Source organism: Manacus vitellinus, unplaced genomic scaffold (genome assembly GCF_001715985.3).
Source record: "Manacus vitellinus isolate BGI_N305 unplaced genomic scaffold, ASM171598v3 scaffold_4_pilon, whole genome shotgun sequence".
Taxonomy (NCBI): domain Eukaryota; kingdom Metazoa; phylum Chordata; class Aves; order Passeriformes; family Pipridae; genus Manacus; species Manacus vitellinus.
In genome coordinates this window covers 36,869,554-36,885,450 of record NW_021940604.1, presented here as the reverse complement: position 1 = coordinate 36,885,450, position 15,897 = coordinate 36,869,554, and the positions used below count along the sequence as shown (strand labels likewise).

General features: G+C 40.3%; 1 protein-coding gene across 4 annotated transcripts in view; it reads right to left on the bottom strand.

The window, feature by feature from the left end:
* Positions 1-4,691: 4,691 nt before the first annotated feature.
* FILIP1 (filamin A interacting protein 1) overlaps positions 4,692-15,897 on the bottom strand; it is a 104,705-nt gene continuing 93,499 nt past the window's right edge. For 2 of the 4 annotated variants that reach the window (XM_018077919.2, XM_025895712.2), the window contains one exon: positions 11,605-13,125. In XM_018077919.2, coding sequence (XP_017933408.2) covers positions 12,919-13,125 — 207 coding nt within the window. In that variant the 3' untranslated portion in view covers positions 11,605-12,918. Of the gene's footprint in view, positions 5,315-11,604; positions 13,126-15,897 lie in introns of those variants that run through there. The other 2 variants (XM_029962680.1, XM_018077918.2) reach the window with 2 other exon arrangements.

Below are 15,897 nucleotides of genomic sequence, written 5' to 3'. Positions count from 1 at the left end.
GTTATGCGGTACTACCACCCACCCAGCACTACTGCTGTAACCCCTGAGCCTCTAAACCGCAGCACCCTGCGCCAGATCCAGACGCCTCTTAAACACGTCCAGGGATGGTGACTCCAACACCTCTCTAGGCAGCCCATTCCAATGCCTCAGCACACCAACAGTGAAAATTTTTTTCTGATAACTTATCTGAATTTTCCCTGTCTCAGTTTCAGGCCATTTCCTCTTGTTCTCTCACCGCAGGAACGGCAGAAGAGATCGACCTCCACCCCACTACAGCCTCCTTTCGGGGAGTTGTAGAGAGCGGCGAGGTCCCCCAGGAGCCTCCTTTTCTCCAGGCTAAACAACCCCAGCTCCCTCACTCGCTCCTCAAATGTTTTGTGCGCTCGCCGCGCAGGCGCTGCTGGGCTGGGCAGGGCTCTGGGCAGGGGTCTCCTGTATTACACATAGGGCAAAGTTAAATCCAGCCCTCTTGTGCCCCATTGTCCAGGCGAGGCCTGGGCCCGCAGCCTCCCCCCAGCACTCCAGGAGGGCCCTCTCCTGCCCCTCGTCCTCCCATTGCCATGGGGAGGGGTGCTGGTAAAAGGCATCATCCAATGGGTCGAAAATGGAGAAGTCAGTTTCAGCTTCACTTTCAGCTTCTTGCTCTCATAACTAGGATTAGTGCAACTATAGAGATGTAATAATGCAGGAGAGTTATCTTAATGGAGCTGTGCGTGCTAACCACCACTTTTGGTCAGCTGTCAGGAACTATGTGACTGAATCAGTGCAGTAAATTGAATTGATCAGGTTGGAAGGGCCACAGAGGGTCATCTAGTCCAACTTCTGTGGTCAAGCAGGGTCATCCTAGAGCACATCACACCAGACTGCATCCAAAAGGTGCTTGAATGTCTTCAGTGAGGGAGACTCCACAACCTCTCTGGGCAATCTGTTCCAGTGAATGGTCATTTGCACAGTAAAAAAGTTCTTCATATTCAGGTGGAACTTCCTGTGCATCAGTTTCTGCCCGTTGCTTCTTGTCCTATTGGTTGGCACCACTGAAAAGAACCTGGCTCCATCCTCTTGACACCCTCCCTTCAGATACTTATACATATGGGTGTTCCTGTCGGAGTTGTTGCATTGCCCTTAGGAGTTAATCTGATTGCATTACACAGAATCACAGAATCACGGAATCAATTAGGTTGGAAAAGACCTCTGAGATCATCAAGTCCAACCTATGACCAAACACCACCATGTCAACAAGACCATGGCACTAAGTGCCACGTTCCAGTCTTTTCTTAAACACCTCCAGGGACAGTGACTCCATCACCTCCCAGGGCAGCCCATTCCAATGCTTAACACCCTTCCTGCGAAGAAACAGTCATCTTGTGGAACGCAGTGTGGGAGTATGTATTTGTATCCCAGAATACCTGCCTTAGCAGGCTTTCCTCACCCTAATGCAACATTGAAAGTCCATGTTTCTCACTTTATTGGCACTTCTGCATTACTCTTTGTGAGGACTCTGTAGTCCTTCCTTTGTAGTCTCTAGAGTGTAACCAAAATCCACTTTCAGCAAGTATTTATGTATTTACTTGACTTTAGGGGAAAATAATTAGAATTATTTAATAACTTTATAAGCATGTAGTTCCAGTCTTAAGACTTTTTAGCTGCCTGTAGAACAGTTTCCCTAAAATAAATGCCTTTTAGTTCTCTGGAACAGCAAGAGTATCAGCCAAGACCACTGGGGGGAGCAATTGACTTGTGCAAATGAGCCTCTGCGGAGGCTCAGAAGGCCTCTTGTCATAGACAGCATAGGGAACTTCGACATATAAGCATCTAAAATTTAAGAATTAATTCGGTGACTAAAAAACTGTATGGGGTACAAAAGTTAATCGTATTCCTTGTGTCATCTGTGGTAAAACTATATCTCATTCCTAGTTTATCTTTTCCATTATCTTGTGGGCCCCACCTTTTGCTTGCATTCCCCATAGCTAAGCTGCTTGTCCCTAATACCACCCTTTTCTTTATTATATTCTGTTTTCCATTACCACCTTCAGCTATAGCAACATTTAGTCCCACAGCCTTACAGTGAATCGGGGAAGCGCAACCTGGGATCCCAAAGGAATAAGACTGCCTGTAAGTCTGTGCTGAGAGATGGCAAGAAATTTCTCTGGCAGCAGGATAACTGAGAGGCAATATTGGGAAGCTGGGACCTGATGCTGCCAGGTGTGAGAGGACTGGCAAGAAAGGACATGTTAAATTTGTCCAATTATAGTTCACAGCAAGGAAAACTCACAGGCTGCATAATTTCTTCCTAGAAATCAAAGTATTTGAGATTTTTTAATAGATTGAAACACTGTATTTTATCACCTGTAACTATACCCACAGAGGTCTTTCAATCCTCTTTAGACAGGAAGAGATCTTTAAGAGAAAAGTAGATCTTTCACTGGTTTTCTATTGCTTAAAAGCTACTGATATCTTTAGCCCAAGGTAGCCTCTAAATTGTCTTAGTCTGAAAGCACTTCCTGATTACCTCCTTTAGGATGACAATACTTGTAGAAATTAATCATCTTTAGTCTATATTAATAGATTTCTTCCTGAGTGTCTCTGAAATACAGGCTAATTATGTGGCTAATGCACTTTTATTACTTATTTGTCTTAAATTCATATCCAAATAAGGTAATGTAAAAAATTGACCAGGAACATAAATGCATTGAAGATGAAATCACCAGCCTCCTACTCCAAAGTGCTGCAGCTCATCAAAATTATTTTAAAATCTCAATTATTTCAAATATATCTTGAAGTATTTATGTTTTAAACAAACCTTTATTTTGTGAAGCTTAAAAACTTAAAACAATGTATTTGCAATTTGTTTAGGTATCATAAACTTACACTCATACTGAAGTGGCTTTATATTAAAATCTAGACAAGGAAAAATATTTTCTACTTTGATTTGGACCTTTTAAATGTAGACTCAATTTCAGAATATGATTTTACTTATGGCTTACTCATATTTAAAAGCTGAAGTTTATTTCAGACATGTCACCATCACTTTCAAATAGCCAGGATTTTCATTCCAGATGAGCTCAGTGTAGATCTTAACATATATAGGTTTTGATTCCAAAGTGATGTTTTGAAAATAGAAGATCTGGGTCACTACAATATTCATTCTACTGAGCAGTAAACACTATGTGGCACACACTAAACTTTATTCACTTCAGCTGTGTTGCTCTCTGAAAGCTGGAATTGTTCTCGGGTTGCTCTAAAATAAGATCTACAGACACAGCTATGTTATTGGCATACATTGTCTGCTGTACAAAAAAATCCACTCCTTAAAAAACATGGTGTACTAACTAAGCATAAGCTATACCAACAAAATTACTCTTTTGCCAGGATAAGCAGTGCTTATTTTGATTCCTCACTATAGCTGTATTAGCAAACTCTTTACAATGGAGATCAACTCCAAAGCAGATCCCAGAATATCCTGCTTCTCTACAATGTCAGCATTTGATGCAGAACTCCTTCTACGGAAGGAAAAACAGCTCCCATGGCTCCAATGAAGATCAAATTGAATACACAGCAGTGCAATATTCCAGCTTCAAAGATGGACTGACCTAGTCATCCCAGTGGGATGCTGAGTTAATGCACTCTTTCTGGCGTCTCACAGCACATCTTCTTCAAGCATCACCATTTTCCCTTCCAAAAAAGTAGTTTCTCCCAGTAGCTTCTGCAGTTAAAAAATCTGCAGTATTTTAAATATGTGCCAATGACTTATATTAAAAATAATTGATTATGAAATGTATAAGAAAAAAAAAGACTCTGCCTGGGTTGTATGTAGTTTTAGATATAATTAATTCAAAAATCATCTTAAGTATAGCTGCCACAGAACTCTCTGGATGCTACTTGAGAAGCTACAGCTACCAGTGTAAAAGGGGCCCTTCAGCATGTGCAGAGTGCATGGTGTCTAAGTTTTACAGTCCTGCTAGTCCAGGACTAAAGCTTCTGACTGTAGCATTCAAACATCTCTGCCAGTGCTGTGATGCACAAGATTAGAAACAATCAAGTCATTAACAGATTAGTGATTGATCCCTCTCCTTAATTTCTGTGTCTACAAGAAGGATGGAGAGAGACTATTTAGAAGAGCATTCAGTGACAGAGTAAGGAGGAATAGTTTCAAACTGAAAGACAGTTTAGATTAGGTATTAGGAGGAAATTCTTTAGTGGGTAGTGAGGCACTGGAACAGGTTGCCCAGAGAAGTTGTGGATGCCCCATCCCTGGAAGTGTTCGAGGCCAGGTTGGATGGGGCTCTGAGCAACCCGGTCTAGTGGAAGGTGACCCTGCCCACAGCTGGGAGTTAGGAACTAGATGATCTTTAAGGTCCTTCCAACCCAAGCCATCCTAGGATTCCATGAATCAGTTTTACTCTGTACATCACTGTGACACCATATGAGACACAAGTCAGAAAAAGGAACTTCCAAACCCATAATTCTGTCCCCATAAACAAATACACAGATGAGCACTGCCAGCCTTAAGCAACTGGAGTTAAAATGCAAACACTTGATTATATTTGCATAGTTGTGAAAATTTATTAGTTACAGTGTAATGGAAATCAACCTTTTTTTGGTACAGGCAGAAGTAAAAACATACTTTACATTAAAAAAAATCACAGCTTTAAAAACTGGCTTACACTGTTTAAAATGAGCAAATCTGGTTGTATTTCAAGGCGTTGGACTTTAATACCTAATTTTATGCCAAACCATCACACAGTGCAAGAAATATTCTGCAATAGTACAAATTCCATACAGCAGTGCTGAATACTTTTCCATTTAAACTCAAAACATTGCTGTAGTTACATTTTTCTTTACATACTCTCTATTACAAAAATATCAAATTGCAAATTTAACAGTGTATTCTACAAATAAATGCGCCATGAGCAACAGGAATTGCAACTTTGGGACAGTTACTTTACAAAGTGTATTATAAAAATAAATTATATGGCAAATATCAAACAAAATCAAGCACATGCCTTAGGCTTTGCAAATAAAAGTGAAATTCAGCTGGCAGAAAGACTGCTTCTCTCTCTCTGACTAGGTACTTTCAAAATGCCAGCAAGGCCCTTCATTTTTAAAGCCCTACCAAGAGAAAAAAAATATATAAAATCTAATGGAAGCACTAATACTTCCACGAATAGTCAGTAGCACAAGTGACCCTGGTGTTGATGGCAGGGAGCTTTACAGTGATCCATCCCACGGGCGTGGAGGGTAGTGCACACAGGGAGCTCTAGCGGGGCCGTAACTCATCTAGAGTTCATGCGTAACTGGTGAATGATGACACTCTCTAAAAGAAAAGAGAGCAAAACATTTGGGTTTATGAAACTGCAAATGCATCCATTGCAAGTTACTTTAAAGAAGAACAATTACAAGTGGCAGTGCTAGGCATTTTTCTAGAAACGTCTCACAGACTTACCCTCACATCACTGCTTGATAAAACCGTCCTGGCTAATGCTACAGAGGGAGACTAAATTAGTTCCTGTCTAGGGCCCAGAGCCCCCTGGCTTCCACTGCAATGTCAAGACTATCATTTGGTCGTCCATAGGGAAAAGAGAAATACAGTTGAATGGATTAAACCACAGGGACACTCAAGTTCCAGTTCCATAAGGAAGACTTGGAGTTGGATGTCTTGTAACCTGTCTAAGCAAATCCATCACAAATCTGATGGCAATTCTGAAATGGAGATGAGGAAGACGCATGGGGCCATTTCTCACTTATTTTATTTAAACTTGGCTTACAAACCTATGCTGGATTTATTCAGCAAGTCTTCTTGAATTTGCTACTGACTTTAAGGGGGATAAATTTCAGCCACAGCATGCAAAACTAAGTGTTGACCTTTTCTTTGAAAGGCTGGATTTAACTCATATTATATTATATATATTATATATGTATATAATATATATAATATAGGAGGTCCCTAATCCTGATTAATCTCTGGCTCTGCTGAAGTACTAATGACCTGGTCTGTTCTTCTATTCTATATACATGGCTCTTACAGGCAACTTTTTTAATATAAGAATTTAGCTATCAAGGACATTTTTCTCTGAAAAATTGTGTTTTATGCAGGAAATTATTTTTCTTAAGATTCCTTCCCTTTTTAATAGTCTTAATTTTTCAAGATTTACACGACCCAAGAAATGACACTAATCAAATCATTATTGCCTTTGACATTTTTATTGACTTCTGCTTTAGTTTGCTTCCTAACTAATATTTGCAAGATGTTTAAGTTACATTATAAGAAGAAAGAAAAATGAAAATATTTTCCATGTACTCTTAGTGCCAGAACTTTGCCACTAGATGGCAGATCACAGTGCTGATGGTGATTCCTGAATCAGAAAAGCAGTGCTTAGGCAACATCCTAGAAAATATGTTAAGGCAAATGAAATAATAGAATTTCCCAGACTGAAAGGATTTATTTTCCATACAATTTGTCATTAACAAATGATTTTCACCATCTTAGATATGTATACCAGTTCTACCACATTTGAGCAGTGAATGTGAAAGAATCACAGACTACTGTATGAATTTACCTTACAACCACTGCTGTTCTAGCTTGAAGCTCTTGTGAAATATTATGTTAAAATCTGCATTTATATAATATCAGACTGTAACCTCAGGCAAACTCTCCCCTAATTTAAATGGGAGTCATGTGAACTCTATATGAAACAATTATTTTCTTAATATTTACTATGCACAGTATATATTAATATGGAGTTTAGACACAAAATTCTAAAAACTAAATGGGTATCAGAAAAATATCCTTGTTAAGGCTCAGTCACTGAATGAACAGCAAAACTACAGCATGTTTCTCAATCAGTCTTCCTCCTACAGGCCCAATATAGCAATTTTGCATAAGAGTAGGAGAAACTATTTTAAAAAAATCAAATAATTGTCTATCAGTTGTATGTATTTGAAATGCTTACATATATATAAACATATATATTATACACACACACATACTGTAGTTACTAAAAGAGGTGTCTGAGCAGCTATTAAGCTAAAATTAGAGTAGGGCACATTTTGTAAGAGTTCTTTTGGACCAGCCTCTGTAGGAATATGATTATGTCAGAATGATATGATTACATAAATTTTTTTAGCGTTATAGATGTGAATAGTTCCAGGAGCTATGAATTAACTTAAACAATTGATTTTCATGACAGTTAATGTGAAACAGCTAATTCTGCTTTCAGTCCCACTGATGTAAATCAGAACTTCTCCAGGAAACACATCAGGATACCGGTTCATATAATGAAGCACATAAACTGACATTTTAACATACAAAGTTTAATTTCTTCTTACAATATATACAAACAAGTAACACCAGATAATACAAAAATCTATGTGCAACAGACAGCACACGCCCAAGCAACAGAAGAGTACATACATCAGTAATTCTACTTTTAAAATCCCAATAAAAGTTTTTTTGTTTGGAGAACAATTCACACCTGAGTGTTTCACACCTGACTCCCAGAGCTGATAGTTCTGAACCTCACAGTAGTTAACCCTGGTGGCATTTTCAAAAAAAAGCCAGGTTAAGAGCAGTGTGTAGCGAGTAAGATTCAAAGTGAAGTTAACATCTGTAAAGAGAAATGTTGCATATAGTTTTGCCTGAGAGAGCTCAGGCAAAATTAAGGGAATAAGGATAACTCACACTGATGTTGTTTTCATTTAGTTTGAAAGATGAGCTCACAGAAACTCCTGCCAGCAAACTACGTATTTCAAAGCAACTCAATGAAATTGGCCACTGATGTGTGATGGGAACATATAATTGGTCTTAAAATTGTCCTGACTGTTGCGGTTTATGCCAAGTACCTGACACCCAGCAGGACAGTAGCTTACTCTCTTTAAAGACATGCTCTTCCACATCTGATCAGAATTACTGAATATTCATGTAAATATTGAGCATGTTTTTGAACATGAGTAGTGTATTTCAGGCAGTGACCTATGACTTGGCATCCAGTTGGCATGAATCAATATATTAATGTGGCTTTAGAGATTACTCACATGATGCTAATTACTATTAGCCGTAAGTGGTTTGTGGTTTAAATACAGTAACATGCATATTCCGTGGACATATTCAGAAGAACCACAAAGTGTTGTTTGATTTTTCAAAATTCGCACTAATGGGTGTCACAAAAGGAAAACGGGTGCGCAAAATAAATGAAAATATGTTTTACCTCTGCCATTAACTTAGCATGTTTACCAATCTTGAGAGAAATCCCTCAGGCATGAGGGTTGAAGCTCTGTGCTCCTTCATTTTTAGTCACGCTTTCTCAAATGTATTGATCTGCTAATGACTACATTAGCAATACTCACATGTAGCAGTAATTCTGGTGATGGGATCAAACGTAGGAAACACAGTAGAACACTTATTAGGAACTAAATTTAAAATCAGAGAGATCACCTGGAGAACTGAGGGTGCACCTTCTCGGTCCATGTGTGCTGCTCATGAATGAGTTGGCATTTTCCCTGCTCTTCCCCCTCTCCACCTTACTGCTGTCCTATGTTCCCATTGCTTGGCTTATCACAACTGCTTATATGGCCATGCCATCAGCCAAAACAGGATATCTCTCCAGCTGATGTTGAAAGCAACTAAAAATGCAAAGATTGGTTCTCAGCCACCTTAGTTTCCTGACGAACCATTTTAACTATCATTATGACTCTGAGTTGAGTGTGTTTTGCTATTGAAATTGTTCCACTTCATTAAAAAAATAAAAACCAAACAAAATGACAGAGAAAAAGGTAAGAGAGAGAGAAAGTATGAGGATGAATGATTCCAGATGATCACTTAGGAAAGCTTGTTTTACGCATTATAATCCACTAACGTAGAATACAAAAAAGCCCTGTAAATAAAGGCCCTAGTATTTTCCTATGGATTAGTGTATCAGAGTTGGATTCTTTGTTGCCTTGTCAAATCTGAGGTTTGAACAAAGCTTGTCCTTGTGGTACTTCTGACATCACTCTCTTGTGTTCATTCTTTGATGCTGTATGAAGGTGAGCTCATGCTCTAGTCTTCCACGCAGTGGGGCACTGCTAAGATCTTGCTCCTCTTCTCTGCCACCCTTTTCATTAAAGTGGAAAAACTTCTTATTCTGAAGACCCCTATTGCTTTGTTAGGTTTGGTTGAAACTGGTTGCTCTGTTCAGTGTTATTCATCAGGGAAGGACAGATGGAACGATGGACGAACACAGACACTTCATCTTATAAGCTTTTTTTTTTCACAAAAGGCTGGGCTCAAAGGCAGCCTTTGGAACAGAGACATGAAAACAGGGGGGCTCCCTCCTCCTAGTTCAATATCCTGACCACTCAACCACTCACTTGTTTCTGCTCAGTGAATACTGAAGCACTTCATGCAGAACAGCACAGCCTTCAAAGGAGGGAATAAGAATGCCACCTTCTTCCCCCCCTCAGTCTGTCAGTGCCATTGGTGAACCTGCCTGCAGCTGATGTGAGTTTGAGTCTCCTCAGGTATTGCTGGAAAGGGGGATCTGTCTCATACATTTGAAAAAAGGTTTCAATCAAAAACTTTTTAAAATAAGCAGTACTACCCCTCCATTTCTGTGGTATTTATCTACTAGGAAGCCTTCATGATTCCAGTCACTTTAAAACAGCCCCTGGTTTCCTGTGCCTTCCTTCTTTTTCAGGCCTGAGAGCCTGGAACTGAGCTATATTGAAGCTAGCCTTTCTTTGTTTTGCCACATTCCTTTTAATTCAGATCAGTTCCCCAGTTAGGTTCAAACACTTGTGCCAGCTCAAGGGACAACCACATGTTGAGTGACTAAGTGAGCACTTTCTTGGCTGGAGTTGACAAAGACAGGACTACAGCTTTTCACTCCAGTGTGGGATTACATCCTGACTTTAAGTGACCATGAAATTGTGGCTTGACTTAGAAGCTCTTAGAAGAAATACAGGAATACCTGGATTATGGATCTTGGTGAGGTTCAGAGGCTGCAGTGCTAGAGTTAACTCACAACAGAAACCCTGACTAGACAAAGGCAGTGGAAGAACATCAGGAAGATCTTCAGGATGCCTCTGGGGCTTAGACACTGTCTTTAGACTTGGTTGTTTAAACTGCCTTCTGGACCTGACCTATTGAATGGAGAGTCTTACTGTAGTCACTAAACATAATTGCCTTCAGACTTAGAGGAAATTCCAATATAATACAGAGTTACACTTCAAATTTTAAGACTTCTGAACTATAGGCTTTCTTTTTTCTTCATCTTAACCTTCTTCTACCTTTAAGAAACAAGGATAAGTTCAATTAAAACAGATGTTAAAATTTATAACTAAGTATCTATTTTTAGCTAACAGTTAAACCAGCTGCCTGATTCCAACTCTTTAGGTTTCTGCTGTGGAGCGTAAGTTCCTTTTTGTTGTGCTCCCCCTGGGAAAAATAACAGGATCCTCAGTCTGACCTGTCTGGAATTTCTCAAATCTGTCTCATCAAATCCTACTGACGCCATAGGAGCAATCCCCAGATTGCGCCTGCAGTTCTGGCTCTAGTTGAACCAGTTTGTGTACCCTGGACTTCAGGTACTGTGTGGCTGGCTTGTTTCTGCAGGTGAATTAGTTTCTTAGACCTCAAACAAAAAAAAAAATTTTCAACCACAGGCACGCACAGAACATTGCCTTGACTGCAGCAACAGTTAACTAAGGAACTAAGTTTCTCTGACATAAGGAAGGCTTAAAAGGCAGCTGTAGTTCATCACTGTATCAAGCCACATTAGCTCAGGGCTCATGTTCACAATATTATTTAAACGACTGTTTTGACCTTAAGACTTGCTTCAGTGCCAGTATTTAGAGTGAATATCCAGCAAAAAGCTCTTAAAAATGTGTTTTCTTCAAACATCTGTTAAAAAATCCGTGTTACAACAAGAACAGTAAGATCTCAGCACCAATTTATTGACATACTGAGGCTTTCAAGTGATAAGAATTACTTGAGAGCATCTGATGTATTTCTGAAACAGTAACTCACATTGCTTGATAATTCCAGTTCCCAAGTTTTATCTGAAATACTGAACAGGGTGTTGGGAAAAATGCTACAAATATTAATCTGATTTTTGGAGGCCATAGGAACCAGAACCTTAGAATTAACAGGTACTGTAGGTGCTACATATGTAAAAAACCCAAAACCTACTTCTTTTTTGATGTGGCAAATTAAAAAATGCCCTTCATGCGAATAATAAAATACCAGCTTTATGGTCAGCTAATTGCTATATCTGGATCTTAAACTGGAGAGCAATGCAAATCACAGACTGAAAACTAAACACTGCTTGGATGAATATAATTTTGTTGACCTTCTGTGACAGATTCTTCCATCAAATCTCTTCTCCTAGACAGAAAGCCATTTCATATTTCACCCACGGGTGCATTTTCCTTTCTGTGAATTGTATTTATTATTTATGGGTGGTCTTCCCGCCTTGCTTTCTGAAAGCTGTTTCAACCGCTGGGTCCTTCACAGCTTGCTGAGATGGTTGAAGCATTATACAAACTTTAAACCCATCACTTATTGGTCTGCTTGGCTCCATTTCTTTTGGTTGAGACTTTCTTCTGTGGAAATTGATCGCTTAATGGAAATGTCCTTTAATAACTTTACTGTTATTAAATCAAAAAATCATAACAATCATGGGCATCCACACTATTTCCATGCTGGAACAATTCCTTAGAACATGCTTAAAAAACGCAAGCGTATAAATGAGGAAATTACAAAGAGGGAAGGAAAAACAATGAATCACCATGGCATTGTGAGGCAGTCTGTATTTATGACAACATATTATACAGCACTGAAAAATGAGACTAACTTCCTTATCAAACCCTCTCTCTTTCACTGTCTGTGCCTGAGCTGTGCCTTTAGATAGCAATTCCTGCCACCAGCAGTCTTTACTGACTTCCCCTCTAAGACATACAGATGCTTGACAACTAAGGTTTAAATATAAGATCCCAACAAAGAAAACAACAACTACCTGACCTAGTCAGGTCAACAGAGTGACTTGCTTCATAGTGTTAGTGATCTTTGGAGCAGCCATAAATGGACAGTATTGATTTTAGCCAGATCAGTGTTTCTTCAGCTTTGCTAAAGACTAAAGACTTTTTGGCTCACGTAGCTTCATCTGAGCACTGAGCTGGCAGTACCCAGTGTGTGTAAGTCAGGGACCTGTTTTTGAGTACTGTCTACAAATGTTAATCACCTCTGGAAGAATTAAGTTGGTGCTTAACACTGCTGCTGCCAAACATTGTGCTACATCCCTATGCCCCTGAATTCTGTAACTATCTTGAGAAAGCACCTCACCACTGAGAAACACTGACTCGGATGGGAGGCTCCTCAAGAGAAGGCAGGTCACACAGTGCCCATCCTTTCTCTCTTCCCCTCCCTCCCACAGCTGAGGTACTAGCTTTCAGTAAAACAGGACCTCAAGTGCACTGTCTCCTGGCATTGCTTCCCTAGGCCAAGTGGCATTTCAATAATGTGATCACAGGCAGGAAGGAAAGTGTCCCATGCAGTAGCAAAGGTGGAAAGTGATTCCCTAAGGTGAAAGACAATCAGTAAAAGTGACCGAACTTCCTTCAAATGACCAAGTCCATCATTAAGAATTCCTGAACTAGATTAATAACCTAGTTTAGCTGCACCATTCTCATTTCCTAGACTGAAAATCTTCCTGGCGTACAAGAACTGCCTTTATGATGGCTTTTTTTTCCTTTTTTAAATTTGAATTCAAGAAAACAAAAGGATATTGTTACTTAAGTAGTCAGTGCACACACTTATTAGTTTTTTGTAAGTGACAGCTGCAGGACTTCATTAGTACAGGCAAACGTGAGCAACTACACAGACGGGGGGGCTGACTTCCATGGGAGCAGTAAAACCTGCAGAACGTACCCCCTGAGCCACTGCCATCAGCCCTGACCCCCGCCCAGGGAGGCAGAGCTGCTGGCTGAAGATTTCTTCAGTTCTATTTTCATAGACTGAGTCTCGGCACGAGGCTCGAATTTTGTCACATTTCCTGCTCCTGGGGCTGCCACTACTGGCTTTCCTGCTTTCATACCTTTTGACACAGGAATGCGGGTGGGTGTAGGTCTCGAGGATGACCCATCCTGGCCTGTCTGCAAAAGAGAGAGACAGAGAAAAATGCCATGAATGGAGGACTTTTTCTTCACATAGATTCTTACCTTACACTTTTCATTGGTTCTTCATTTATCTCTTAAACAACACTATTCCAAATCAAGTAACGTTCACATTTGGAATCTGGCTGTGGCACATACTGCTAGAATATGGCTGAAGGTAAGTCGAGATCAAATGAGTTTCCCAAATCTGAGGTCCAGTGTTTTGGATCAAGATGGGATCAGGATGGGAATCATTGCAAAACTCCCATTCCACAGCAGAACACAGTGCAGGCTGACCTTAGAGGATACCAGAACACTGGCTTAGTTGTCAGACAGGTACAATATTAGCATTGTGTAGAGAGACTAACAAGAGTCCTCAAAACAGTATAGCCATGTGAGGCTAACACTGAACCCAGGGTAACTGCCACATTTTCAGAGCTGGGGCATGATAGCTCAGCATTATAGATAAAACTGAATTTTACTTCACAAAGTATGCTGGGGTCATGGCTGGGCCCACTTATTTCTGCACTGGAAGAGCAGGGGAGTTGAGAGAAAGAGACAGAGCAAAGATTGGGATTTCCTTTTCCTGTGACTGTGGTAGGAAGGATGTAGAAAAAGGCTCTCCCCCTCTAGTCCTACCCACAACTTGATGAACTCTCGTGAAGGCGAAGCAGCCAACCCAGATTTCCAGGGATACCTCATGGCAGTGTGGACATGGTCATTTTACTGTTTCTGCCAATCTGCTGCCCTGGCCAACAGCCTACCAAGCACACTTATCCTCAAGTGTGAGTACTTCAGAATTAAAAAAAAAAAAATAAAAATGGCCTAAGTGGTTGTTCTGGAGCTGGCAGACTCAACATGGCTCATGTGCCCTTCTGGAGTCTGAAACAGAGGCCAGGCCAGAGTTATCCCATAGCTTTGAAACTGTAATCAGTTCATATGCTTAGGCAACTGAATCCCACCCTGTAAACGCACAGGGAGTACTTGGATAGGATAAAAAGATTCAAAAGGGCCAATTGCATTTTCTGTCTCTGTTGGCCAGATAATGATACATGTACTCTGCAAGGTCAAAACTGGAAGCTACCCCCTATGAACCATGACCTAAAGAGAATACTTCTAAACGTGACAATTCTGAAAGGAAAATGGGCTTTATCTCCTGCAGTGTGCAATACAGACACAAATGTTCATGGTGACAACTTCAGTGTCTCGGCTGACTTTCATATGTGACTGTTTTCTGTTCAGATAATGGATGAAGACTTTGATCTAATGAAAGAGAACAATTCTCATAAGATCCTGGAATTCTAGCTAGACCCATCTGCTAAATTACTAAACCCTGTAACTTATGACACTTAAGTAAAATAAAACTAAACTACTGAAATAGATTCAGTTAAGGGATCATGTCAGCTGCAACATGTATTTGCACATTTACTAAAAAATTCTCGTAAAAATGCTCAACAAAGGAGCACTTTTCTCTCTCCAACATTTTTCAGTCAGTAGCATCAGAGCTTTCTGTCCGCATCCTGAGTATGCAAAGGAAAACCATTCCTTAATCTTCTAAGGACGGTTCAAAACCCCATGTGTACACTCAAAAAAAATCACAATTGGAAAACTTGAATGCAGTCTGCTTGACAGGAAGGAAGCCATTTTCAATAACTAAGAGCAACATTTACAATAGCAGTGTAAAGGCTAATATGGAACTCACATGTAGATGTCAAAACAAGTTAGGCCCATACAATTGTGTAGGGCAAAACATGCAAATGCATTCCATCAGCCTTGGAAAATATGTCAACATCCCAGGGAACCCAAATGACAAACATCTTGTACTCCCTGAAAGAGTTCCACAGTGTGTAAACATGAGGCAATCAAATGGAGTAGCTGGAATCTCAGGCATTTCTTCAGCTTTATTCACATGTAAATTATTAACTGAGGATTTGGGCACTTTCAAGTTACTCATTTCAAGCCTAAATCACTCAAAAGCACTTTGAAAAGACTCTAACTTGGTTTAAATTTCTTAGTTGCCTTCCTTACAGCATACTAACATGTTCATCCTATGGAAGCTAATGCCTGCTTCACACGCAGCTGCTAAAGTATTTTGTGTTTGCCAAGTGAAATGGCACAAAGGTGCCTCTCCAGCCGGCAGTCCCCTCTGGTGCGTGACGGGGCAGGCAAGCAGAGGACACTCTCCCCTGTGTCTGTCCTGTCTGGCAGAAAACCCACTGTCTGTCTCTTCGCCATTCCTTCCAAGAAACAAACTCTAGGCCGTTCCTTCCAGCCCTGTTTGTCTGTAGGCTGCTGCCTTTTGCTTGATCCAGGAATGTGGGTCCAAACAGGAAGGAACTCTTACACAGCTGGCATGGAGCGCACGAGATGAGACCCCATGGGACGCTGGGTGATGTGGGCTGGCTCTGAGCTAGTGAGGCATTATGTGGTGTTGGAACACCATGGGGACTTGAGTGAGGTTACTAGAGACATTACTGAGAGTGGGATGAACACACACAACTGCTGAGCTGGTTTAGTCAATCATCAGCCCTCACCGAGGACACTGGCTGGTTTTATTAACCTGTGAAGTTGCAGTAAGGCTGGACAGTCCCATTAAAGGAAGAAAAGTAATGTGAATGTACAAAACATTTAGCATGTTTTAGTAGTTTGTAACAGATCTTGCTTGGGGCATTTTACTGACACACACCAGTGCTTTCATGCACACATTGACTTCTGGAATATTTTAAGAACAAAGGTGATTTTCAGCTTTTGTCCCTGATCTGATCAGGGCCC